This window comes from Lithobates pipiens, unplaced genomic scaffold, assembly GCF_037356315.1.
Source record: "Lithobates pipiens isolate NorthernLeopardFrog02 unplaced genomic scaffold, aLitPip1_a1.2 Scaffold_16, whole genome shotgun sequence".
In the NCBI taxonomy this organism is placed as follows: domain Eukaryota; kingdom Metazoa; phylum Chordata; class Amphibia; order Anura; family Ranidae; genus Lithobates; species Lithobates pipiens.
In genome coordinates, this window is record NW_027507748.1 from 101,977,738 (window position 1) to 102,005,013 (window position 27,276).

A 27,276-nucleotide genomic window follows, 5' to 3' on the forward strand; every position below is an offset into this window, starting at 1 on the left:
TCAAAGAATGTCAGGCAAAATGGCCGGCCCTCGCGCATGTTCACTTCATCAAATCTGGCCCTCTTTGAAAAAAGTTTGGACATCCCTGCTCTAAAAAGAGTACTATCTAAAGGTTTATTCAGAATCTGTTCCAATCTAATCATACAAGGGTAGTCTGAAAAGACACGGAAGGAGTGACCACTTAGATATGAAGCGTTATCACTACACCAAGCCATTCTTCCAGATGTTTGGCACTGAAAATGGTGCCTTGCGCAATATGTGTTTTTCATGCACTCTTTGCAAACAGTTGGCACCCCCACAGTCAAGTTGAAAATGGAAAAATTGGAAAAAGAGTTCCATTAGTAGGCAAAGTAATGGCAAGAGAATTCTGGAAATCTGAGGGTATGCAGCAACAGTGCAGAAAACTGTTGCTATTTGCTTACTGATGGGACATTTCAAGTCTTTTTTATTCCACTTTCTCCATTTTCAACTTTACTATGGGGGTCCACTGTTTGCAAAGAGCGTATGAATATGATATAGCATGCATGCGTCATTTTCAGCACTGAACAACTGGAAGAGTGGCATGGCGCAGTGATAAAGTTTCATGTCTATGCGGTCACTCCTTCCGTGTTGGGCTAACCTTGTATAGTAATGCTTTAGAGTGTGTTGGTCATCAAGCGTTTGTATATAAAAGAAATTAACCCTATGCAGGTTGCTCCTGTAATGCAAAGCTTTTCAAAAGGAGTTGGGAAGTAAAGATTAGTCGAGGCATGATAGATTGTTAAGTGTTTAATTTGAAGAGAATGGAATGGAGCCCGTGAGGGCAAACTGATCATTCCTGCATGGCTGTGAAAGGATTTTTTGTGGACATTGATAAGGTTGCCTGCATGGAAGAGGGAGTTGAGATTCCATAAAATCACCATGTGATGGGTGAGACTATCAGGGATGACCATTGTGTACAGCAGTGTTCTCCAAACTGCGGCCTGCAGCACAGATGTGGCACTTTGCTTGCCTTTATCTGGCCCTTTGGGCACTATTCCTCCCACTGACATCAACAGTGGACCCTGTTCCCTCCACTGACACCAAACACGGAGCACTATTCATCCCACTGACACCGTAGATGGGGCACTATTCCATCCACTGACACCAATGGTAGGGATTTATCTTCCCACTTTTACCAATGAATGGGCATTTTTCTTCAAACTGATACTGATGATGGGGCACTATTCCTCCACTAATACCGATGATGGAGCACTATTCCTCACACTAATATTGATGATGGAGCAATATTCTTCCAACTAATACCGATTATGGGGCACTATTCCTCCCACTGATAACAACGATGGGGCACTATTTTCCTAATGAATACCAACAATGGGACACCATTTCTCCCACTGACACCAATGATGGAAATTATTCTTCCCACTATTACCATTAATGAGGCACCATACCTCCTCCTACCACCCACAGGTGTTATGTATTTTTTTTACCCCTGCTGGCCACCAAGCTGAGGCATTTTCTACTGCCACTGGCCACAATCCGGCCCTCCAAAAGCCCGAAGGACAGTAAACTGGTCCTTTGCTTAGAAAATTTCTTGACCCCTAGTGTAGAAGAAAGATATCATGATAGAGGCAGCTGACGTCAGCACAAATTTATCAACTTCCTACAATCTTAATCACACAAGACACAATGGGGGTTATTTACGAAAACCAAATCCACTTTGCACTGCAAGTGCACTTGGCAGTGCAGTCGCTCTAAACCTAGGGGGTACATCTGAAATGAGTGGAAGCTTTGCTGATTTTATCATCCAATCATGTGCAAGTTAAAATGCTGTTTTTTTTATTTTCCTTGCATGTCCCCCTTGGATCTACAGCGACTTTACTTCCAAGTGCACTTTCAGTGCACTTGCAGTGCAAAGTGGATTTTCCTTTAGTAAATAACCCCCAATGATCTTTGTCACAGTAGTAGTAATAATATCTGCAAACCATCAATTTATTCCGGAATAAATATCTAATTTGGTTAAACGGCCAGACTTTCTACTGCTAACCGCTTAAGGACCGCCTTCTGCACATATACGTCGGCAGAATGGCACAGCTGGGCACAAGCACTTACCTGTACGTTGCTCTTTAAGTGCCCAGCTGTGGGTGGGAAGCGCGCTGCCGGTGGCACGCTCCCGACCCGGTCCTGAGCTCCGTGACTGTGGCCGCGGGATCAGCGGACCCGATCGCCGCTGGTGTCCTGCAATCGGGTCACAGAGTTGAAGAACGAGGAGAGGTCTGTGTAAACAAACCTCTCCCCGTGCTTCCTACTGAGCCTGTCACTGATTGTCTGTTCCCTGTTATAGGGAAAGACGATCAGTGAAGTCAGGCGCCAAGCCACACCCCCCTACAGTTAAAAAAACCCACACACACTTAACCCCTCCCTGTTCCCTAGTGGTTAACTCCTTCATTTGCCAGTGTCATTTACACAGGAATTTGTGCATTTAAATAGCACTGATTGCTGTATCAATGATAATGGTCCCAAAAATGTGTCAAAAATGTCCGATGTGTCTGCCATAATGTCGCAGTCACAATAAAAATCGCTGATCGCCGCCATTATTAGTAAAAAAAAATAATAAAAATGCTATAAAACTATCCCCTATTTTGTAAACGCTAGAACTTTTGCGCAAACCAATCAATAATCGCTAATTGCGATTTTTTTTTACCAAAAATATGTAGAATAATACGTATCAGCCTAAACTGAGGAAAAAAATGTTTTTTATATATTTTTTGGGGATATTTATTATAGCAAAAAGTAAAAAAATATAGCATTTTTTTCAAAATTGTCGCTCTATTTTTGTTTATAGCGCAAAAAATAAATACCGCAGAGGTGATCAAATACCACCAAAAGAAAGCTCTATTTGTGGGAAAAAAAGGATGCCAATTTTGTTTGGCAGCCACGTCGCACGACTGCACAATTGTCAGTTAAAGCGATGCAGTGCCGAATTGCAAAAAGGGGCCTGGTCCTCCTTTGGCTGCAAATTGGTCCGGGGCTTAAGTGGCTAAAATAAACCTTCTATCTGGCCCGGCAGCAACCCTATTCACCAGATATCCTGGGCTAGCAATTTGAAACATGCTTTTGTACTAGCATGTTGGCTTCTGGGTTGCAGATATCATTAAACCGTCAGGTGCCAATCTCTCTCCCCTGCTCTTTTCACTCTCAGCTTCCCCCAGAACCTTCTTCTATAATATTTTGCAACCTTAACACAGATGTTAGCAAAGACATGGAAAGCATAAACCCTTATAGCATAACTTTGTTTTAGTAAAATGTAAAAAAAAAACATAAATGACAATGGTAGAGTGTCTTCACTTCCTGCGAGGCATGCATCAGGCACACTACTGCTGGAATTTTAAGTGCTTTTAATATTTTCATTTAAACTATGAGGGCTTTATGCTTTTCATTTCTATGCCTTAACACCACAATTGTGGAGGAAAAACCTTCACTTGTAGTATCTCTTTACTTTTTTTCTTCCAATATTCCAATGCACTTTGCATTTTTATTCAGAATGTACAATAAATTAGGAAATTATATCAGCGAGTTAAAATTGTGCCATTTTTAATTTGTGCTTTTCTGTCAAGTTATTGTTATTGTCATTTAATTGTTGTTATTATTATCTGTGATTCCATTGGGGGATTGGAATCACTTCCTGTCCTTGTTCTATCCCTTCCCCATTTGGTCCAGCTCCAAACACATTAGTTACCTGTAATGGGGTGTATACCATGCCCTGCAAGCTGCTGTTTCAAAAATCTTACCTTCATACCACTGGATACAGCTGAGAGCGGTGATCTGGTGCTACAGGGGTAACACTATTGACTGCGATTCACTGAACTCATTACAATACAACACATTTGGAGAAGGAGCAGATGAATCACAGGGTCTCCATCACCCTTTCACAGAACAAGTTGCGTGGTTTCGGAATATAGGTGTACACAGCAAAATGGCCAAAATTTGCATGGTCAGGGGTGGGCTTCGCAGCCCACTCAATTTTCTTTTTTTGTTTTTAATAACGCTGGTAGTTTTGTGTATGTGACTGAGCAAGATGGACTACTTCACATTAAAGAATATAATGAGTACAGAAAAGAATAAGAAGAAAAGTCAGAAGAATAGAAAGAAAAACATTGGATCACACTCCAGGGAAGCATGCTAGTAAATGGGAACTGCACATCGGAGAATAAAAATACATCACACTACAGAAAAATAAATTGGAGCCGAATGAGTTGAGGATGATAATTACTGTATGTACTGTGCCTTATATATTGCCGATTCGTATTGAGTTTTCTCTCTTGTGTAGGGACAGGCTGGTTTCTAGGTTAATTTGCTAACATTTCCCCTTAGTGCTAAGCATTATACACTTTTCAGTAGGATTAATCACTCCTGCAGGATTAACTTTCTTTAGTCTTGTTTCCTGGTTACTTTATTTTAGGAATAGAGAGAAGTATCTGGCATTATAATTTCTCTGGAAAGCTCAGTGGCAGGTGCAGAGAGAGAGATGACATAAGATTATTAATAAGACATGCCTGAAGCCCTTGGATTTATAACACACATAACTAGCAGGTAAATTGTGCATTGCCGGCGGAGATTACAGATGGACCGTTTTATCACGGTTGCATTTAAACTTAATTATAGGCGGCTCAGAATCACGTGACTTAGTCCCACATTTCACATTAATAAACTGTAAATCAGGAAATGCCCATATTACTTGTCAGACACCTCTGCCGCTGTTTTCTGCAGGATGTACAGAAACATATTTGTGGTTGTTCCAGCGGCTAAAAGAATCAATAGTGATTTCCATCTCTGCGACAGATAGTGTAACATAAAGCATGGGCAAAGTGAGGAAGAAATACTAAATACTGTAAATGGCAATGGCGTTTTGACAAAAGATAAAATTTACTTTTTCTATTATGCTCTGAACACTGCATCTTTCTTCCTATATTCTTAAAGGGCTAGTCCAACCAAATATTTTTGAAGGATCAACCTAACCAAAATTAATTTTAGTTACAAGTGAATTCTGATGTACTGAATCATCCACTGGCAATTCCATTGGCAAGAGAAACTGTAAGTTTCTCCTTCCCTGCTATATAGTTCCAAAATTGAACTGCAGGCAACAGTTAAATACACCGCTGAAATATGTAAGCATGAACTGTTTTAATTTGAAGCTGCTGCCCCAAGGTTGCTTGTCAATGTTTTCCTGCCACTCATAATTTAAAAACAGGGAATATAAGGCATTATGGAATGAGTTTCTGGGATTGGAGCAGTAGAGGTCTCTCTTTTTCTTTTCTGAGCCGGTCAGTGGGCAACGTGTAAGTGAACACAGTACTGTGTTCTGTGTACTGTACTGTGTACAGTGAACACAGTAATATTTCATATACATATATGTGAAATATTTTTCCCGCAAAAGATCTGTGACTTTGTACAGACAGTCTTGTAAGCCAGACACCTATGCAATGTTATGGGTCTTCTAGTAGACTACTGTGCATTTAAGCAATACAACCAGGTCTAGGACCCACACCAGCTTGTGATCGCATAAAAAATGAGCAGCAGCACACTGCTTTCGCCTTTTTGAAAGTGCTTCCCTCTCTCTGTCTCAGACTTGCTGTGCAGGGCTTCACAGACAGCTAAAATGAAAATAGATTTAGGTACATAAAGTTTACCTAAAGACAAAGCTTGGGCTTTTATGGCTATCTGTGTCCCTGCTAACCAAATTCTCTCTCTCCAGTTAAACAGATCAGTAATAAAGGGGATATCCTCCAGTGGGGACAAATATCCTCTTACATCCTGTTTAGTTTTATGGACAGGAAGTGAAGGAAAATGTCTCTAATGATAGCAAAAAACAAACCTGAGAGCAGTTATAACCCTTCCCTACTCTACCCAAAAGGTAAAAAAGTGTTGGATTTAGATATACTTTAACGCAGAATTATTGTATTTTTTTATTAAACACTAAGGCCTTGTACACACGGTCGGATATTCTGACAACCAAATCCGTTGGATTTTGTCCGGCGGATTTTGTCCGAAACTGTTGCATACACACGATCAGACAAAGTTGTGGGAAAATCCGATCGTTCATAACGTGATGATGTAGTCTAGTTACGATGGGACTACGTTCAGGCTAGTAGCCAATAGCTTTGGTCTAGGAATTTGATCTGAGCATGAGTGGCACTTTTTCCGATCGGAATTCTCTACACACAATCGAACAAAGTCCGATCGGATCATGTTGTCGGAAAATTTTATAGCCCAGCTGGAAAATTTGGTCCGTCAGATACTCTGATGGAAACAGTCCGATGGAGCCCACACACGGTCGGATTATCCGACAACACGGTCCTATCGGACATTGTCCATCGGAATATCCGACCGTGTGTACAAGGGCTAAGACATTGACAGTTGAAAACTAGAGCATGCATGCATACTTGCTAATCTATGGCTTTCTCGGTATGTTATACAGTGGTGTGAAAAAGTGTTTGCCCCCTTCCTCATTTCCTGTTCCTTTGCATGTTTGTCACACTTAAGTGTTTCGGAACATCAAACCAATTTAAACAATAGTCAAGGACAACACAAGTAAACACAAAATGCAATTTGTAAATAAAGGTGTTTATTATTAAAGGTGAAAAAAAATCCAAACCATCATGGCCCTGTGTGGAAAAAGTGATTGCCCCCCTTGTTAAAACATACTATAACTGTGGTTGTCCACACCTGAGTTCAATTTCTCTAGCCACACCCAGGCCTGATTATTGCCACACCTGTTCACAATCAAGGCATCACTTAAATAGGAGCTGCTTTACACAGTAAGGTCCACCAGAAGATCCTTAAAAGCTACACATCATGCCGAGACCCAAAGAAATTCAGGAACAATTGAGAAAGAAAGTAATTGAGATCTATCAGTCTGGAAAGGGTTATAAAGCCATTTCCAAAGCTTTGGGAATCCAGCGAACCACAGTGAGAGCCATTATCCACAAATGGCGAAGACATGGAACAGTGGTGAACCTTCCCAGGAGTGGCCGGCCGCCCAAAATTACCCCAAGAGCGCAGCGACGACTCATCCAAGAGGTCACAAAAGACCCCACAACAACGTCCAAGGAACTGCAGGCCTCACTTACCTCAGTTAAGGTCAGCGTTCATGCCTCCACCATCAGGAAAAGACTGGGCAAAAATGGCCTGCATGGCAGAGTTCCAAGGAGAAAACTACTGCTGAGCAAAAAGAACATCAAAGCTCGTCTCAATTTCTCCACAACACATCTTGATGATCCCCAAGACTTTTGGGACAACATTCTGTGGACCGATGAGACAAAAGTGGAACTCTTTGGAAGGTGTGTGTCCAAGTATATCTGGCGTAGAAGGAACACTGCATTTCATAAAAAGAACATTATACCAACAGTAAAATATGGTGGTGGTAGTGTGATGGTCTGGGGCTGTTTTGCTGCTTCAGGACCTGGAAGACTTGCCGTGATAAAAGGAACTATGAATTCTGCTGTCTACCAAGAGATCCTGAAGGAGAATGTCCGACCATCTGTTCGTGTACTCAAGCTGAAACGAACTTGGGTTCTGCAGCAGGACAATGATCCTAAACACACCAGCAAGTCCACCACCGAATGGCTGAAGAAAAACAAAATGAAGACTTTGGAGTGGCCTAGCCAATGTCCTGACCTGAATCCTATTGAGATGTTGTGGTATGACCTTAAAAAGGCCGTTCATGCTCGAAAACCCTCTAATGTAACTGAATTAGGACAATTCTGCAAAGATGAGTGGGCCAAAATTCCTCCAGGACGCTGTAAAAGCCTCATTGCACGTTATCGCAAACGCTTGGTTGCAGTTGTTGCTGCTAAGGGTGGCCCAACCAGTTATTAGGTTTAGGGGGCAATCACTTTTTTACACAGGGCCATGATGGTTTGGATTTTTTTTCACCTTTAATAATAAACACCTTCATTTACAAATTGCATTTTGTGTTTACTTGTGTTGTCCTTGACTATTGTTTAAATTGGTTTGATGTTCCGAAACACTTAAGTGTGACAAACATGCAAAGGAACAGGAAATGAGGAAGGGGGCAAACACTTTTTCACACCACTGTATATAAGAAAACAAATCAACACAATAACATAAAATTAATAATCTAAAATAGCTGCTGAACACCAAGGGTCAAAATTCAAATCCTTGAACAGAAAACATATACAACAATAGTGCAGCGCTAATAAAACCCAAAATGTTCTAACACATTAAATGTCCATAAAAACAGATGTAAACACAGATATCTGTGTCAAATATAAACAATCCAAAAAGTGTCTTCAGTAATGAGCTAAAATAATTGATGCATGCAGGTAACTTTGTAGGACAATCACACCTCCACCAATAGTATAGATGGCAGCTCACCTCACTGAGTGGACCCTTTAATTACAGACGGTCTAAAGCACCTTCCCCCTGGGGTAACAAAAATGGTGATCCACAATGGAATCCAACAAAAATCCTCATGGGCAGGTAGATGGAACAACGAACTACACTTACAATGCCACACGTATCATAAAAACAAAAAGCTATAACATAGTGCTCTCTGCATGTACATGCAATTTATTAAGAATAAAAATAGAATAAAACTCACAAGTATGGCACTAATGACTGAGTGCCCGGTATATCAGCATATAAAACAAACAGCAGTGGTTGCGGGTGATGTCACATCACCCTGTTTGTTTTATATGCTGATATACCGGGCATTAGTGCCATACTTGTGAGTTTTTTATTTTTCTTCTTAATAAATTGCATGTACATGCAGAGAGCACTATGTTATCGCTTTTTGTTTTTATGATAAGTGTGGCATTGTGACTGGAGTTCGTTGTTCCATCTACCTGCCCAGAAGGATTTTCATTGGATTCTATTGTAGATCATCATTTTTGTTACCCCAGGGGGAAGGTGCTTTACACCCTCTGTAATTAAAGGGTCCACTCAGTGAGGTGAGCTGCCATCTATACTATTGGTGGAGGTGTAATTGTCCCACAAAGTCACCTGCATGCATTAATTATTTTAGCTCATCACTGAAGACACTTTTTGTAGTGTTTATATTTGTCACAGATATCTGTGTTTACATCTGTTTTTATGGACATTTAATGTGTTAGAACATGTTTTTGTTTCTCGGTATGTTTCCCAGCTACTGTGTGTAGGCACAGTAGCAGAATCTTTCACACCTCCCACTAAGTATTTTATTATGCTCCTAGAAGAAGAGGTAGGATTGCAACTTTTTCTAGGAAACAATACCAGCCGTATGGTCTTTTTCCTAATAACTTTGGGAACAAGTCCAATTTATACCAGCCAGAGAGAAACCCTATGCTGAGATCGTGACTGCACAGCGCAGTGTAGCGCCTCCCAGTCCTGCGCTGTGCTGTCAATTCTGCTTTGATTGACAGCAAAATTTAGTAAAACAAGTAACAAGTGGCTGAAAAAGGAGTATGGATAATTAGGGTGAGGATAAAGTTGCCCGATTACATGTCCAATTCCTGCCAAAGACCTTTTAACTTCTTGAATGATGATCACTTCCCTCAGACAGTAGTATTCCCTTCATCACCTTCTACTCCAGTGGAATGTAAGGGCCTTTAACTTACAGTTTCTGCCTCAAGGTTGCTTTGTGAACTTTTCCTGACAATCATACCTTAGAAACAGGGAAAATAAGGAATTGCAAGTGTTACATAAATTGATGCCGCTATATAAGTGCAAGAAATAATTGTAAGTGAAGCTTCTGGGCCTTTTTGCTAGAGAGGGGAGCAGTAAAGATATCTTTTTTTTTCAATTCTTTATTTTAAGACATTTCACAATAAGTACAGAAACCATTTGACATGCTTGTCGACAGATATCACAGGAAGTCACGTCACTTGTAATACAATTTCTGTCACTAATGGCATGCAGAGTATGAAAAGAATGTTCCGGGCACTGGAAAGTTTCTGTAACCCGTGTGTTTTCACAGTGAACACCGTTAGTAATGAAAACAAAAAAAAAAGGGAAAGGAGTAGAACAGAAAGGGAAGGAACAAGAAGGGATCAGGTCAAAACCGACATGCCTTCAGATCTATAAGACCCATCGGTACAGTCCCAATTTTGGAAAGATTAATTCAACAAGGCCTTGTATTCTTCAGAGTATACAAATTCATGCCAGTAAAACAATTTCTTCTTGTCAGTGGACAAGTGAATGCGGTGCTGGGATACACATTCCTGTGATTTAAATGCGCATGCTTTAACTCTTTTTCTTGCAAATGACCTGTGAGTCTGTACAGCCAGTCTTGCTAGCCAGGCACCCATGTCAGGTTTTGGACTTTCTAGCAGACTAGTGTGCATTTACCCTAGTCCAAGATCCAACCCAGCCTGTGAATAATAAAGGAGCTACAACACATTGATCACTCTTTCCTGAAAATGCTACCCTCCTTCTAAGTATAAAGAATGGTTGGTGGAAATCAGGTCTTTCTTCTTCTTGTCTGAACTGGTCAGTGGACAACAATACTAGGTTGCTCACTACCTTTTGGGGGAGTATTTGGAGGACGGAAGCGGACCTGGACAAATGGGAGTATTTGGATGAAGGAAGGGGATCTGGACAAATGGGATTATTTGGATGACGGAAGGGGACCTGGACAAATGGCAACGTTTGAATGAATGAAGAAGGAAGGGGACCTTTAACTGTACCCTTTGATTGAAAGTGTATGTTAACTCAACCATAAGAAACTGTGTTGACATAGGGCTCGACATTTTATTTACTTAGAACTTGCAAAGTTTGTGACAGCAGGAGTATTTGGAGCACTCTCTGCTGATGTTGGATGTTATGTTACTGAAGGTTTGCGAGTAAAATGTTTTTCCATTAAACCTGCATTCCTGGCCTACGTTGTGCTGCTAATCAGGTAGTACATCATTTATTAAGTAGCTATAGCTATACTCTATAGTATAATATTTAGAAACATGGTTTTAAAGAATGACACTTGTTAGTCAAACTTAGATGTGCATATTGAATTAATAAATCTTTATTAGGAGGTCAAGCCTAGCTAAAACTATTATTAGCTCACTCTGAGCTCTAACTTTGGTATCCACATGAACTTTACAAGCCGATTTTAGGAGAGGTTTGCATGCATTATAATATAGATAGGTGCTCAGTCAGATGTTTGCATTGCTTAAAACTTCTTTTAGCATCTGTACAATGGCAGCCTACTGTGAATACTTTACATTCTAATGTATAATTCATTAGAATAATACATAGTCTTTGGTATTATAAAAGTTGAAGGTTAGCTGTATAATTTCATTCCTAAGTAACCTGGAGATAATGACTATGCTACAGAGTACTGTGATGTGCTGCTACACTAAGCAACCACAAAGGCATTAATTATGAAATTGGCATACTAAAAATAAATAAGCTTAAAAAGCTTTCTAAGTAACAAATGTAAGCACAAATTCAATTAAAAGTAAGGAGATCTTTTACATAGCTTAAAACCCTATTTCAATTAAGTTAATTACCCTCTTTGGTGATAGAGGAATTTGAGTTTATGAACGTTCCCTTTTTAGAATAACTAATTTCTACATTAATAATAGTTTGAAGCCACCTGTAACAGCTTTCTTTAATTTTAATTATATTGCAGATTGAGGGTCCTTTTAAAATCAAATTCAAAGGTATTTACTTTGAGAATGACGATTTTAACACAGGATCTCTTTTAAAAGAGTAGCTCTGATGAAGGTGAATGCTTTGATAATATATTAATTTCAGGCACAGTTGTGATATTTTAGAAACAGAATAAAGGACTAATATGTTAAATATTGATCATCTTGCTCACGCTGCTGATGCACAGAAGGGATCTGAGATCGCCCATGGTGCTTGCTTTGGTCCTTTGAGGCAATGGGGGTACAATTATTGTACTATGTCCGTGAACAGAATAATAAGAGAAAGCGTCGCCACCAAATTAAGCCTCGCTGGCTGATTATCTCCTTGTGTAGGAGTTAAAACATATCTAATCCCAAAAACAAAAATTTCATATCGTGCTCATTCTTAGACGTGGTGGCTGTATTAGTTATCAATAATCATCAAATGGAAATGTGATGCACTTTTATCATCATGCACCTAACCCACTGGCTCTTAAAGTGGTTATAAAGGTTAAATGATTTCTCCATAAAATAAAAAAGAAGTTATACTTGCCTTCTCTGTACAAGGGTATGCCTGAGAATGATCTCTTACCTCCCCTTCTGGGGTTCCTCAATGTCGCTCTTCCCTCCTCCTCTTTTGTGAATGCCCCATAGCTAGCCTCACTCCCGCCTCACAGAATTTGATTGACAGCTACAATCAAATCAGCTACATTGTATCCCACTGCTGCCTCTGTGCCCTGTTAAAAGAGACAGCAGGGAGAGTGCCACTGCAGATGAGCAAAGTGCTGGATCAAGAAAGGACTCACGTAAGTGTTTAGGGAGGTGGCGGACATTTTTTACCATAAAGTGATAGATAAAGTCTCAAGGTTTTTCACCTTTATGCAATCTATGCATTAAGGTGAAAAAACGTATTTGTCGCAGCTGCCCCCTGACCCCGCTTTTTCTTACCGGAGCCTGATCCAATCCAGAAATGTGCATGACCCCAGCTCTTTCCTCATTGGACAGATTGATAGCGGTAGGAGCCATTGGCTTCCACTGCTGTCAATCAAATAAAGTGACACTGGAGAGGGCAGTGAGCATGCATTGGTGCCCCCATGGAAAGCAGCTCTCCGTGGGGGCACCCCAGGAGTGCTGGTAGAGCACCCCAGAAGAGAAGGATTGGGGCTGCTCTGTGTAAAACCCTTGCACAGAGCAGGTAAGTATAACATGTTTGTTCTTTTTATTAAAAAAAAAAAAAAAAAAAACCTTTACAACTCCTGTAATGTGAAGAGTTGTGAAAAATGTAGCCAGAGAACCCATATGTACAAACTTTGTACATGTGGCTTTTTTTTCCTACATTTTTCACAAATCTCACATTGCTTTCACACCTGATGAAGCCAGCAGTGGCAAAACATGTTGGGTTTGGGGATTTTTGGGTGTTGGGAAGAGAGGATTTATTGATTCAGATATCGGTGAGAAAAAAAATAGATGTTTTGTTTAGAGCCAATTGCATTGAACATTTTCCACAATTTTATTCCTATGCTCTTTGTAGGTAACATACAAAGCCGCAGTGTTAGGGCTGGGCCCAGCCCTTCCTTCTCTGAGCTGGCTGCTCAGCTGTCAGTTAATTGCCAGCTCCTAGCTCTCCACAGTGACTAACTTGTTGATGATCCTGCTCGTAGGTCCTGCCCAGTGGTGTATGGAGGATATGGCGCAAGTGCCATTGGCGCAATATGAAGGGGGCACTGCTGAGTGGCTGGGCAGCAAGGCTTTGTCCTGCATAATTATGTTGCTTATATGTCAACTTGTGGTTTAATAGGACCTGCAGTAGGAGGTCCCAGCATATCAGCTGCTTTCTGGGGGGGGTTTGTTATTATGCCATCACTATGTACAGTGCAGAGGACATCACTTCCTGGGTACTACATGCTGTGTGATGTTCCATCTACTCACTGTGCCGTTGGGGGGGGGGGGGGGATGATGTATGAGGCATTCCTCCCCCACAGCTGTCTGTATGTATTGGTGGAATCTCTTGTTGCAGATACTATATCTCTCTGCAGATTGGATCTGTCCACTGTGTGGGCTCCAGGGGCCCCCTACAGGAGAACTGAGAGGAGATTTAGGCACCTAGGGGTGCCAGGCAGTAAAGAGAACCTGTCATCGTCCATTCAGAGCAAAGTAAAAGGTAAGTACTACAGCTGAGCGCCTCCATTGCTGACACCATCTCTGTGCCAAGGCCCATCCCTGGTGTGGGGAGACATTAAAGCTGACATTTACCTGAAAATCGAATTGGGTATACACTATTCAATTTTTCTCATTCAACCAGCAGGCTGAATGAAAAAAAAAAAACTGACAGCTTTGGGCGACTCTTTCATTTACAGAGGCAAAACTCCACTTTTGATTGGCTCCATGCTGAGGTTCTCTCCTGGTCGCCACAATGCAGTAAGACATGCTTCCAGAAGATAGACAAGGTCCTGTGCACCTCTTCACTCTCCTCCCTGCCATTATGAGTACCTCGTAATGCCTTTTGGTCTTTGTAACGCCCCAGAAGTTTTCCAGGAATTTATTAACAATGTCCTCCGAGATTTGTTGCAGTTATGTGTGGTGGTTTATCTCGACGATATCCTCATATTTTCCAAGTCCCTGGAGAGCCACCACACAGATGCCTGTTGTGTGTTAGAGAACTATCTCTATTGTAAATTGGGGAAGTGCGAATTCCATCATGAACAGGTTAAATTCCTGGGTTATGTAATTTCCACTGCTGGTTTTTCGATGGACCCAGAGAAACTTTCAGCAGTCCTACAGTGGCCCCACCCCGTGGGTTTACGTCCTCTGTAGCGCTTCCTTGGCGTTGTCAACTATTATCGGAAGTTTATTTGTAACTTCTCATCTCTGGTCAAGCCCCTGACTGATATGACCAGAAAGAGCAGTAACCCACAGAGTTGGTCTCCGGAGTCCATTAAGGCCTCTGGGAGTCTCAAGGCTGCCTTTGTTTCATAGTTTCATAGTTTCATAGTTAGTAAGGTTGAATAAAGACACCAGTCCATCCTGTTCAACCTGAGTTGAGTGTCTACAATTGTCCCTATCCCTGAACATTGCACACTCACATTGGTCCCTACCCTCAAGGAGCCCACAATACAAGGTCCCCACTCATCTACTAGGGTCAATTTTGGACAGAAGCCAATTAACTTACCTGCATGTCTTTGGAGTGTGGGAGGAAACCAGAGTACCTGGAGGAAACCCACGCAGGCGCAGGGAGAACATGCAAACTCCAGGCAGGTAGTGTCGTGGTTGGGATTTGAACCAGCGACCCTTCTTACTGCTAGGTGAGAGTGCTAACCACTACACCACTGTGCCGCCTTTGTTGGCACATCCTGATCCTACGTTACCTTTTATCCTTGAGGTTGATGCTTCTGAGACTGGAGTTGGGGCCCTTCTGTCTCAACATCCTACCTCTAAGAGCGCTATGCATCTTGGCGGCTACTTTTCCAAGAAATTGTCACCTGCACCGTGTAATTACGAGATTGGTGACAGGGAGCTGTTAGCGATCATTTTAGCCCTGAAAGAATGGAGATATCTCCTCAAATTTACCACTGTGCCGGTTCTCATTCTTACTGACCATAAGAATCTCACATTTTTGTCTGAGGCAAAACGCCTCTCTCCCAGAAGGGTGCGTTGGGCTCTTTTCTTGTCAAGTTTCAATCACATTGTCTCATTCTTACCCAGTACTAAGGATGTAAGCGCTGACGCTTTGTCTTGACAATTTTCCTCCACTTCCAAGATAGCGTCGGTTCCGGTTCCTGTGATTCCTTCTGATCGTAATTCTGGCTACGGTTCGCACCAGTCTCACTTCTCCTTTGGGTGACAAAATTCTTGCTGCTCAGGTCCATGCTTCTTCTGAGAACCTTGGGACCGCTGCTTTGTCCCAGATATTCTCTGTACTTCCATTCTCCTAAGGCTGCTGGCCACCCTGGGAAGATTCAATTCTTTTGGGCCATTTCCGAACAATTCTGGTGGCTTAGTCTATGTGGTGATGTAACCCCCTTCCTAGCTGCCTGTTCCGTGTGTGCTCAGAGTAAGACTCCACGACACCTTCTAGTGGGTCTTCTACAACCCATACCCAGTGGAGAGAGGCCCTGAACCCCCCCCCCCCCGTCTATGGATTTTATTGTGGAGTTACCCAGCTCCCAGGGCAGCACAGCTATCCTTATGGTGGTTGACCGGTTCTCGAAAATATCTCATTGTATTCCACTTAAGAAGTTGCCCAATTCTAAGGAACTGACTTCCATTTTTGCTCAGGAGATCTTTCGTTTGTATGGGCTACACAAGGTGATTATCGGATAGGGGTAGTCAGTTTGTGTACTGGTTCTGGCAAGCCTTTTGTGCAGAGTTGGGAATTCAGCTTGCTTGCTCCTCTGCATATTACCCACAGTTTAATGGGGCCGCAGAATGAGCCAGTCAGTCCTTGGGGCAATTCCTACGTTGCTATTTTAACCCAGTGGCTTATGCATTAGACCTTCCTTCTACTATGTGTATCTCAAATGTATTTCATGTCTCCTTGTTAAAACCTTTGGTCTGCAACCTCTTTACCACCTTGGTGCCATGTCCTAACCCTGTTCAGGTTGAGAACAATGAGAAGTATTAAGTACAGTCCATTTTGACTCCTGTAGGTTCCGTGGGTGCATACAGTACCTGGTGCATTGGAGAGGGTACTGTCCAGAGGAACACTCTTGGGTCCCATCCTCAGACGTACATGCCCATGTCCTCCTTTGTGATTTCCATAGACGTTTTCCCCTCAAGCCTAGTGCTCCTCTGGGGGGGAGGGGTCATTGAGGAGGGGGTACTGTCAGGGCTGGGCCCAGCCCTTCCTTCTGTGAGCTGGCTGCTCAGCTGTAGGCTAATTGCCAGCTCCTATCTCTCCACGGTGACCCATCTGTTGATGATCCTGCTTTTCGGTCCTGCCTACTTAAGCCGTCCAGTCCAGATGATCTCTGCCTTCACCTTGGTCACATCTCTAGAGACACTGTCCTGTGTTCCTGTTAAAGACTTTCTTGGCTGACATTTCTTCTGGCTCCCTGGCATTTTGGCTTGTCTGACTATCCATTCTGGTTCCTGAACCCTGGCTATGTTTTGACTACGTTTACTCTGTTTGCCTTTTTTATTATTATTAAACAAGTGTGATTTAACTGTACTTCTGTCTCAGTCTGATTCATGGTTTCTGACACACAGATGTTTCTGAGAAATCATTTTATTTACATTTATAATAAAAGTGAAGTTTTAAGAGGCAGTGGGTTTGGTGCATGGTGACAAAAGTACATCACCTTCACATTGGTAAATTATGGTTAATACCGATCCTAATCTTTTTGAAAAAGCCAGACTACTAATATTTTTAAAGCCATTTTTTCCTTTATTTTGACTTGGTAATCCTGTGATTGTTACACTTTCTGTCCCTTTGTGGCTACTATTCCAGTTCCACTATATCAATGGAGGCAGTTATGGTTTCCACCCTGGCTGGACTTCATGTCTGCCTCCGTTACACAAAGGGAAAGGGTTTACATGAATAAGATAATATTGTTTTATAGTTCCAGATCAGTTCAGAGCTTGCATTTCTGGCAAGATCAACATATATTTTCTGTACTTGCTGAAAAATGTTCTAGCCAAAAAAAATAAAACATCTAAAGACTGGTAAACTGCAATATATTAAGCCGCGTACATACGGGCGGACTGTATGGCCTACTTAGTCCGTCATACAATCCGACGGACAGTCCGTCATACTATCGAATGAACAGACTTGACCACACACGGATAGCCAAACAGTCCGACGAAAGCTTGCGCGATGACGTGTAAAGCACGTACGACGGGACTAGAAATAGGAAGTCCAATACACAGCAATGCACCCTTCCGCCGTGTAAATCCTTTCTGAGCATGCGCCATTCTTAGTCCGTCGAACTAGCCTACTCACGAGCGGATTGTCCGCTGAAACCAAAGTATGACGGACAGAATTTCGAAAAATCCGAAATACTTAGTACGCCAGACTGCACGCTGAAAAAGTCCGCTGAAGCCCACACACGAGCGGACTGTCCTCTGAAATGTGTTTCGACGGACTAAGTAGGCCATACAGTCCGCCCGTGTGTACGCGGCCTTACACTTTTGCTCTTGGGTTTAGTTATGCTTTAACTGGAGGAGAGTAAAAAAAAAACTGCTGCCGATTTCCAATATCAGAAGATCTCCTTTTGATAGGGTGCCCACCATTCCCTTTTTTTCTTTACAAATGAACAAGAATATGGTATTTAAAATGCATGCATCACATGAAGTTGTGGTAAGAGTCATTGCAAGTAAAGCATAAGTGTTGCAAGCAAAAACAAGTAGCTTCCTCAATTAGTTTGCACCCAGTGAGAGATTATTGGTTAGCCTTAAAGTGGATGTAAACCCGATTCATGAAATTTGTCCTAGTCACATAGATCTGTAGTGTTTGCTTATCTCTCTCCAAGGCCCTAAGTCCCGTGTCTTTTTGCTCTTTTGTCCCTCTGTCATCAGCATGATAACTTCTGACAAGTTTGCAGACAACCGAGATGAAACCAGTCTGAAATTTGTGTCAGGGTGAGTGCTATAAAAAGATTAGCAGAGATCTTGTCTTGACACAGCACAATTTTGCACATTCATTCCTTCCTCTGCCTATGTGGAGAAGGGGTGTGTGCCTTTACATCAATCAGCTATCATGCAGTGTATGCCAAGAATTCACTCCTACTGCTGAATGAGGAAGTAAAAATTCTAACACAATGTTAGAATTCTAAAGAATATAGAAAGCTGAAGATAGCAGATATGCATGTAAAACGTATGTAGGGGAATTTGTTTCATCCCTGTGTATCATCTGAGGCTGTTCACTGGGTATAGGAGAGGGTTTACAGGAAAGGGTTTACATCCACTTTAAGGTGCCTGCAGAAGACACTTTGCCAGTCTGACCATTTAGTGTGTTTGTAAGTACCTCCTCAACCTTGTCCGATACTCCAGTAGGCCAAGCCTACTAAGGTGAAGATAAATTGCTTGTGATAGATTTTACAAGCCAAACACTATCATTTCTCCAGGGATAGGCTAGCTTCCACAGTTCTTCTGCATCGTTTGCACCATGTGGACTTCCGTGTTTGTACAAGATCTCTTGTTAGAGATATCATTTGACTCTTTTAATGATTCTGGTGGCTTTCGGCATTCTAACAAAAGAGGTTACTCAACAAAAACAGACTAGAAAGTTAAAAGAAAGAAAGCTGAGGTGTCTACCTGTTGAAGCCCTCCAGCAGTCAAATTATGGCCTAGAAAGATGAGGAAAACAAGCTTAGGAGGCAACACCACTTTAATGCAAACCAAACTGAAGCCTCAGCTCTGCTCCTTACACTCCGCTACACTTCTGATAAGCCTCTTTTATAATGTCCTGTATAGCTTCTGGACTTCTGTGCCCCAGCCGCCTGTGTCATAAGTGAATTCATTTGCTGTGTAGGTCATTAGAGATTATATTGGCTTGCTAGTCTGTGGTGATGAGCCTGTATAGGTGATCATCCAGTTTTCCTTTTGTGAAGAATAGCTTAATTTTGTGAACTGTGCATTCATCACCCTGGAAACTAACTTTGAGACCATTGTTTGCAAAATGTTTCACTGATAGAAGGCTGCCTTCTAGTTGTAGAACATACAGCACTTTCTTTACTAGGATACTATGCTTGCCTCCTTTTGGTGTAATGCAGTTCAGGAAGACCTGGCCTTTACCTTCTGCAGTGATGCTTTTCCAGTTTGCTAGGAAAATTTTGTCTTTTTCCCTGTAATCAATGTTTGTAAAGAAGGTCTCATTGTTAGTCATGTGGCTTGTTACACCTGAGTCTATGCCACTCTGTGTCACTTTAAAGGTGCCACTCCATGATGCGTCTGTAGTTTCCTTTGTGGCTGTTTTGGCTCTTTTTCTTTTGTAGCTTTCCAGATAGAACAGGCCTTTTTTTAAGTGGCCTGCCTTTTACAGAGAAAACAGGCTCTGATTTCTTTGTTGTGCTTTGTGCCTTTGTACATCTTAAAGAGGAAGTAAACTTAAGGCATAATGTTCTAGTATGCATCACATACTAGCACATTATGTGACACTTACCTGAAAACAAAGCCCATCTTCCTTCCGGGTCCATGGACTCCAGCTCTGTAACTGACCAAAGCCTTGTGACGCTTGTGCCACGCGGGAGCCACCGGTCACGGGACACGCTCCTGAAGAAGCCGCATGGGCGACTGTTCCTTCAGAGCACATGCGGCAATGACATCGGCGTAGTATTGTCAGGAACCATGAATCAGACTGAGACAGAAGTGCAGTACATTATTTAATAAAACAGTAAAATTGTATAAACAGAGCAAACGTAGTCAAAACATAGCCAGAGTTCAGTAGCCAGGACGGGTGGTCAGAAAAAGCCAGAGAAACAGGAGTCCAGAAATCAGTCAAGTCGGGTGCAGCAAACAGGATCAGGACCAGAAGGGAAGTCAGCCAAGCAAAAGTCTTTCACAGAAAAACACAGCAGAGAGAGTCTGGATATGTTAACCAAGGCAAAGGCACTGAAGATCTGATCCAAGGAGTTTATATAACCAGCAACTCTATCTGACGAGCAGGAAATGAAGACCAGGTGAGTCACTGTGGAAGGAAGAGACTTTGGCAATTAACCGACAGCTGACAGAGCTCTGAGAAGAAAGGGCTGAGCCCAGCCCTAAAATAGTGCGCAGCTGCTCTGTAATTTCTAGCATAGCTTTCACATTAGCTGGCCTTCTTCTAGCCTCACCTTATACAGCTTTCTTAACAAAAACAGCTTGCTGTTTAGGCGTGAATGCTCATGCAGTTTTTGTAAAGAATTCCACATACCTTTGCCCATTTTCTCTGTTCTTATGTGGAAAAGCTGGTCATCTTCCACTAGCAAGCTTATAGTTGCTTGCCTGTTCTTTCTGTCCCATTCCTCCATCTTTGCGTTTGTGGGTCTGTCTGTATTCAGCACTTGCCACAAGTCATCCTTGCTGAGAAGCATTTGTAGCTTGACCTTCCACAGCTGGTAATTAGCATTGTTCAGCTTTGCAATTGAAAACTTCACATGTGAACCAATTACCATCTTTCAGCAGCTTGTATACAGTACTCACTGACTTGTAGTATTCTCTCCAGTGCCTGAGCCCATAACCTGTTGGCTGTGTATTTATGTGCAGGAAGCTTGTTGAATGCAGAAAATAACTTTACTGGAATGGAGGATTGCAAAGCATGTCTTTACATCATGGTAACAGGAACTGAACATACTGAGAATAAAGCACTTCCTCTCATATACAATAGAGTTATAATACAATGGAGACTTACATGCACATTACACTATAATAATACAGCACCACCTGCTGCATAGATGGGTATAATGCATACACTATATATAGTTATAGTATATAAGCAACATGCTGTTGTACTTCCAACACTTCTGGGGAGCAGGTGCTCAGGTAAGTTAAAGTGTTTTTACCCTCCCCTAGATTAAACAAGCACTTAACCCCCTCTTTACAAGCTCAGCCCCTCTCCAAGGAGGATTTTTTTAAATATTCCAGAGTTGAACTTAAATCCCACCGGGATTTGAAGTAAACACATTTTATTTTAATGCATAATTTAACTTGCTAGCAAAGCACAGTAAAAGCAATCTATAAGCATTCAAAAATCACTGTGATCCTTATAATATGAAAATACTGAAGTCAGGTAAATACTGAACTACATCTTCACAACCACAGCATTGATCTGTGATCATTGGTCTCCCCTGTTTATGAAAAGAGATCTACTTATAAGAGAGGACATCATCCATCCATCCATCTGAGGATCCATCACAAAAGCATGTACGCTTGATGGTACATATTGGAGGAGCCCTATCTGCAGTGACTGCTTATGTATGATAGATTAGTAAAGGACGTAGCACTTAGATGTTCAGTGGACAAAGCTGGCCACACGAGGGTAGACTGCCCTGTCTGACATTGTCCCCATCTGAAGGAGCCTCAACTTGAAGCAAATCCTGCCGGTCACGTTGACATAAATATGACTGATACAGAAACATTGTGCAGTGGACCAAAGAAGCATCTGCACAAGAACTGCATACTGAGTAGATATTTGTCTGTCTTGCAAGTCAGGGGTGACTCATACAAAGGCAGGTATCATTAGAAAAGGACCCTAAACAACGTCTGTTGGCTGACAGTTGGGCTGTGCATCGGACATCTATATTTATTTATCAACGTTTTTCCACATTACATTCTACCTATTCTGGTCCAGAGAAATCTGAAAGAGTACTACAATTTAAACAGAAATTGCAGGAAATTAATATTTTAAGGAGCACAATGTACTTGTTCTTGTCAGGCATCTCCCACAACATTCTTCTACTGAAATGATTATAACAAAAGGATAATGAAACAAGAGCTGAATGCATAAAAAGAGATTTCCTTTTTTATATACTGAATGGAAATTAAGCAGCCTTAAAATAATGTTTCATTTGCAACTTATCTCTCTTTAAGTGTTAGCCCATTGTGCTATACCTGATGTGTGACATGGCAGCTGGGAGGCTTGTATCGCAGCTGCCTCCTATAAGCAACACACCGCTTAGCCTTTATGACACTTGTATCCTCATTACTACAAATCCTTTACCGCCCTTTAAAATTTGTAATTTAATGACACTCATAGCTCATTCAGCTTTGTCATGAGCCAGAAAGCACTAAACAGCCCCGTTCATGAACGTTTCAGTAGCCCGGTTAATATGGCATATTGCTAAGGAATCACATTAGCATTTTTTTCTTGGTTGATTATAGTTTTATAAGCAGGGCAGAAATGCGCCATCGACCTGCTAGGAAAAAAAATGCTTGTTATCAGTAAAGGCTTCTTGAGAAGGAAAATGACAGGTTTGATGAATCCTCTTCAGTACTAAGATCATTTAGGAATATTTCTAAATGGCAAGCTAGCACAGCATATTTTGGACATTTGTTTCTTGGTTGTAGAAAGCAGCATTAAGAATCTGAAGTGAATTGATCTATGCTTAGCATTAGCAGAGTAATTTTGGCAGTTGTTTAGCACAGTGTTTCTCAACTCCAGTCCTCAAGGCGCCCCAACAGGTCATATTTTCAGGATTTCCCTCAGATGCAACAGCTGTGGTAATTACTAAGGCAGTGAAACTGTTTAAATCACCTGTGCAATATAATGGTAAGTCTGAAAACATGACCTGTTGGGGGGCCTTGAGGACTGGAATTGAGAAACACTGGTCTAGCAACTGGGGCAGCAAACAAAGGAACCAGGTCTGTGGTCAGGACAACCATGGCTATTTTTTTGTTTCTTTTATAACAGGCCACCATGAACATTTTTACTTCTAAAACCCCATATGCACCATCAAATTTTCTGCTGATTTTTTCCTTCAGATTTAACAAAACCATATAATATGAGGTCAAACCTTAGGCGTTTAAATTTGTATGCAATCAGGCAGGCCCTTGCCCTATATGCTTTTGGTCAATCTGAAGGAAAAAATCAGCAGAAAATCTGATAGTGTGTATGAGGCTCAAGTTATATTGTGCCAGATGTTGCACTTGGTAGGTTTATTGAAAAAGTTAAGTGTATTGTTTTGTTTACCAGTTTTACAAAGTAGTGTATTATATTATTTATTATAACATTGATTACATTATGCACTCATGGCAAATGTTTGCAAAGCATGCTGGACTTTCTGATAAGGAAGTCCAGCATTGTCTACATCTTTGTTGCAAGGATGTTGTTGTGTGGATAATTTGTTGCGTGGATAATTTTTCAATGGGAGATAACAATACCAATTCAATAAATGATGTTACGTCTCCTTACATCTTAATTTGTTTAGTAGTGTTTGCATTACAGTGTGCTAATTTTTTATTTATTTTTTTAAGCAATGCTATAACATGGAATTTCCCATTTTGGATTGTACTACTTTTGAACTATGTAGAATTTCACTTAAAAGGTGTGATGTACAGTAGTTGGAATATTTTCACAAGCAAAGAAGGAATGAGCCTTACAATCTCTTCTGAGTAGCAATGTAGTCCTAATTGTAATCCATATTCCACTTTTCCTGCACATTCCAGTTTGCAACCAGGCCAATTTATTTAGAGAAATTACAAGATTGTTACGTGATTACACAGACTGATTATGTTCACATAATATTTAAAAAAACACAGAAAACAACAATTAAGCTGTGCCACACTGATGAAATCATATCTGTTCTTTACCTCCTGCAAGATTGTGGGCCGAGCCTACTCACCCTGTAGATAGGGGATATCTCCGTGAACATGCCCACTAGTGCCTGGGACTAGGCTGGCTGTGGTCATGTGAAGATCAACTTTAAAGTGGATGTAAACTCACTCTCATCCTTTCTAAACTATTTCCATAGTGGTTATCTATAAGGATATACATGCCTCCTGCATGTATCCTTACCTGTCAAATGTCTCCCCTCTGTCTGTTATGAGACCCAAAAAACCAAAGATTCTGTGGGTGGGTCTGTTGTCCAAAGCTCAGTGGGTGGAGTCGTGATGTCAGTAGACTCCCCGCCCACTTCTACACTTCCCTTGTCAACATGAATTTTCTCCTGTGTATTTCTTATAATGAACTTCTGCTATGATCAATAACATCCAATCAAAACCCAAAAAAGTCACCACATGACTTCAGCATGCCAATGATGCTGAGGTGTGGAGCAGCCAATCCTGGGAGAGCTGGAAAAGAAAGGAGGAGGGTATAAGAATTACACATAATGCCTCTCTCAGGCTTGTGCATGAGATATGTAAATAACCTGTCATTCACGGGGGGGGGGGGGGGAGAACTGACTGGTATGTCTCTGTCTGTCCGTTTTTATCTCACTGAAAAAAGAAAAGAGGATTGCCCAGAGCTGGATTAACTCTTCGTGGCAAGACTGGGCACAGATTATATGAAATCCTATACTGTACAAGTTACAAGCCTAAATGAAAAAAAAAAAAAAATGGGAGTTTACATTCACTTTAAGGCAGCACCCTGTACTTAAAAGTGAGCCATTCACCTTGCGCAGGTACACAATAAGCTTGAGGATCCTTGCTGAAATACACTTTTCTCCCGTGACACTGTACACCTTATCTTCTGAGTGCAGAATTTTGCATGGGACACCATAGAGCCTGTGTCCTGCTCCACCAGCCCAGCTACTCTGCCACCTCACTCCCAGTTGCATATCAGAGATCCCGCTGTGCTCTTATTGCAGATCTCCAAGCATACACAAATTAACTCCTTCACTCGCCTGTACCTGCAGCTAGGTCTATAGGGGCAGGCTGCACCAGTTCATACCTTGCCTAAAGGAAAGTCAATTTAGCTTGAGTCCATTACTGGCAGAATTCTGGTTCCAGAGAGAATCCCAGCAGGGTGTCCCAGAAGGGGAACATGTGCTCCAGCAGAACTACATGGTGCAGCAGTCTTTTCTCTGTAAACCCATGTGGAAGAGAGCCCAGACTCTGAACTCTCACCTTGTATTTTTGTGACTTACAAAAGGGGGCAGGACCCAAGAAATCCCGGGAAAGATCTGAGACACAGTACCATCCTGGGCAGCCTGAACTAACTACACAGTGCAATTAATACAACAACAGAAATAAATTTAAGGGTACCCCGTAAGCACATGCTTACAAGCTTGTTTGTTTTGTTAGAATGACATCACTGTGCGATGTATTTCATTTTCTGTGCTGACATTCCCTCTCTTATTAAATGTCCTGGTTCACAGGGATTGTATGAAACAAAAGGCACATTAAGATAGTGTCATGATTTTGAATACAGAAGTAGATTAATAGTGTTTTTTTATCTATGCTTGGTGTTAATCTGTAGTTGAATTCAGGTTTATATGTATATCTATAAATTATAAATTTCTGCTTTTAGGGTGGAAAAATCCCTATCAGATGGACAGCACCAGAAGCAATAGCCTATCGAAAATTTTCTTCTGCTAGCGATGCCTGGAGCTATGGTATCGTTATGTGGGAAGTAATGTCCTATGGAGAGCGGCCGTACTGGGAGATGTCCAATCAGGACGTAAGTAGTCTCTGTGTATTCGTTTTTCTTTTAATCTGACTGCATATGTAGTTTTCACATTGCACAGTTGCACTAATGATTTGTTACAATTAGCAGTTTGTTGTCTTTCTCAAACTTTTCAAAAACATTCTAAAAAGGTTGGAAAATACCAGAGTAAGTTTTAGCTCTATTTGCTTGAGTAAGTTTGTCACTGGAAACTCAATGGGTTTGAGCAGATGTAATGATGTGAATGTGGTGTGGAAGAACTAATGTATATAGACTTTTGAAATCAGTTTGTGCTTTGCTTTTATCACGACAAACAAAGCAAGGTGATTTCATGATGAAGACATCGCTCTTCCCTTTCCTCCTTCCTTCCTCTAACAATTTTTTTTAGAGGGGAGCAGGCACATATCTACTCTCTCTTCGGCAATACTCACCTGTCAGCTTTGCCAGCTTGACCCGTCCCTTCCACCAGTAGCCTCCTGGGACGTGTCCCAGGAGGCATCAGGAACTAGTCCAACAGCACTGCCATGCCTCACACATGCACAGTGGGGAATGGACTCTGAAACTTCAGGAAGTCACAGCTGGCTCCCATATCCAAGATGGTGGCACTGGGGAGACAAAGCCTGGTAAATAATAGGCTCAGAGGAAGACAGTGCTAGACCCCATGGGCTGGTAAGTGTCTATTTCTTAAAAGCCAGCAGCTACAGTATCTATAGCTGCTGACAAAACAAGTTAAGTTTCTCTTTACATGCATAGTAAATGCATGGTAATTGCATCTTTAAACCCTATATGTATTATCCCAAAGGATGGTCATAAATCTTTCACAATGGCCCAAGGCAATACCCAGGTGAATATCAAGTTGATTACCACTACCTTATGGGTCACTTTTACAGTCTTGGCCAATTTTAGATGCACACGCTATATCACATGGAGCGTTTTGAATAATGGAACCAAACATTATATCACATGGAACTTTTTGAATGATGGAACCAAACATTATATCACATGGAGCTTTTTGAATGATGGAACCAATCATTCACGCTGAGCAGGTGCACTCAACGTGCACTTAACTTCTTTGGAGCGATCATGGCGAGGGCTGTTCTGAGTGGAACCTGTCCTAAACCACCGTAGGGTCTTGACCACTGTGCTGCAGCTCAGTGTCAGGGTCTTGGCAATCTTCTTATAGTCTAGGCCATCTTTATGTAGAACAACAATTCTTTTTTTTCAGATCCTCAGAGAGTTCTTTGCGATGAGGTGCCATATTGAACTTCCAGTGACCAGTATGAGAGAGTGAAAGCGATAACACCAAATTTAACATACCTGCTCTACATTCACACCTTAGACGTTGTAACATTAATAAGTCACATGACACCAGGGAGAGAAAATGGCTAATTAGGCCCAATTTGGACATTTTCACTTAGGGGTGTACTCACTTTTGTTGCCAGCAGTTTAGACATTAATGTCTGTGTGTTGAGTTATTTTGAGGGGACAGCAAATTTACACTGTTATACAAGCTGTACACTCACTATTTTACATTGTAGCCAATTTTCATTTGTTCAGTGTTGTCACATGGAAAGATATAATAAAAAATTTACAAAAATGTGAGGGGTGTACTCGCTTTTGTGAGATACTGTATGTAAGGGAGACTGAACTTTTGTTCAC

The 27,276-nt window shown here is 41.5% G+C and overlaps 1 protein-coding gene across 2 annotated transcripts in view; it reads left to right on the forward strand.

Annotated features, from left to right (window-relative positions):
- Positions 1-27,276, forward strand: part of EPHA6 (EPH receptor A6) — a 1,195,522-nt gene that overhangs the window by 1,140,403 nt on the left and 27,843 nt on the right. For both annotated transcript variants that reach the window (XM_077480173.1, XM_077480174.1), the window contains exon 14: positions 25,483-25,632. In XM_077480173.1, the coding sequence (XP_077336299.1) occupies positions 25,483-25,632 (150 nt within the window). The remainder of the gene's footprint in view (positions 1-25,482; positions 25,633-27,276) is intronic.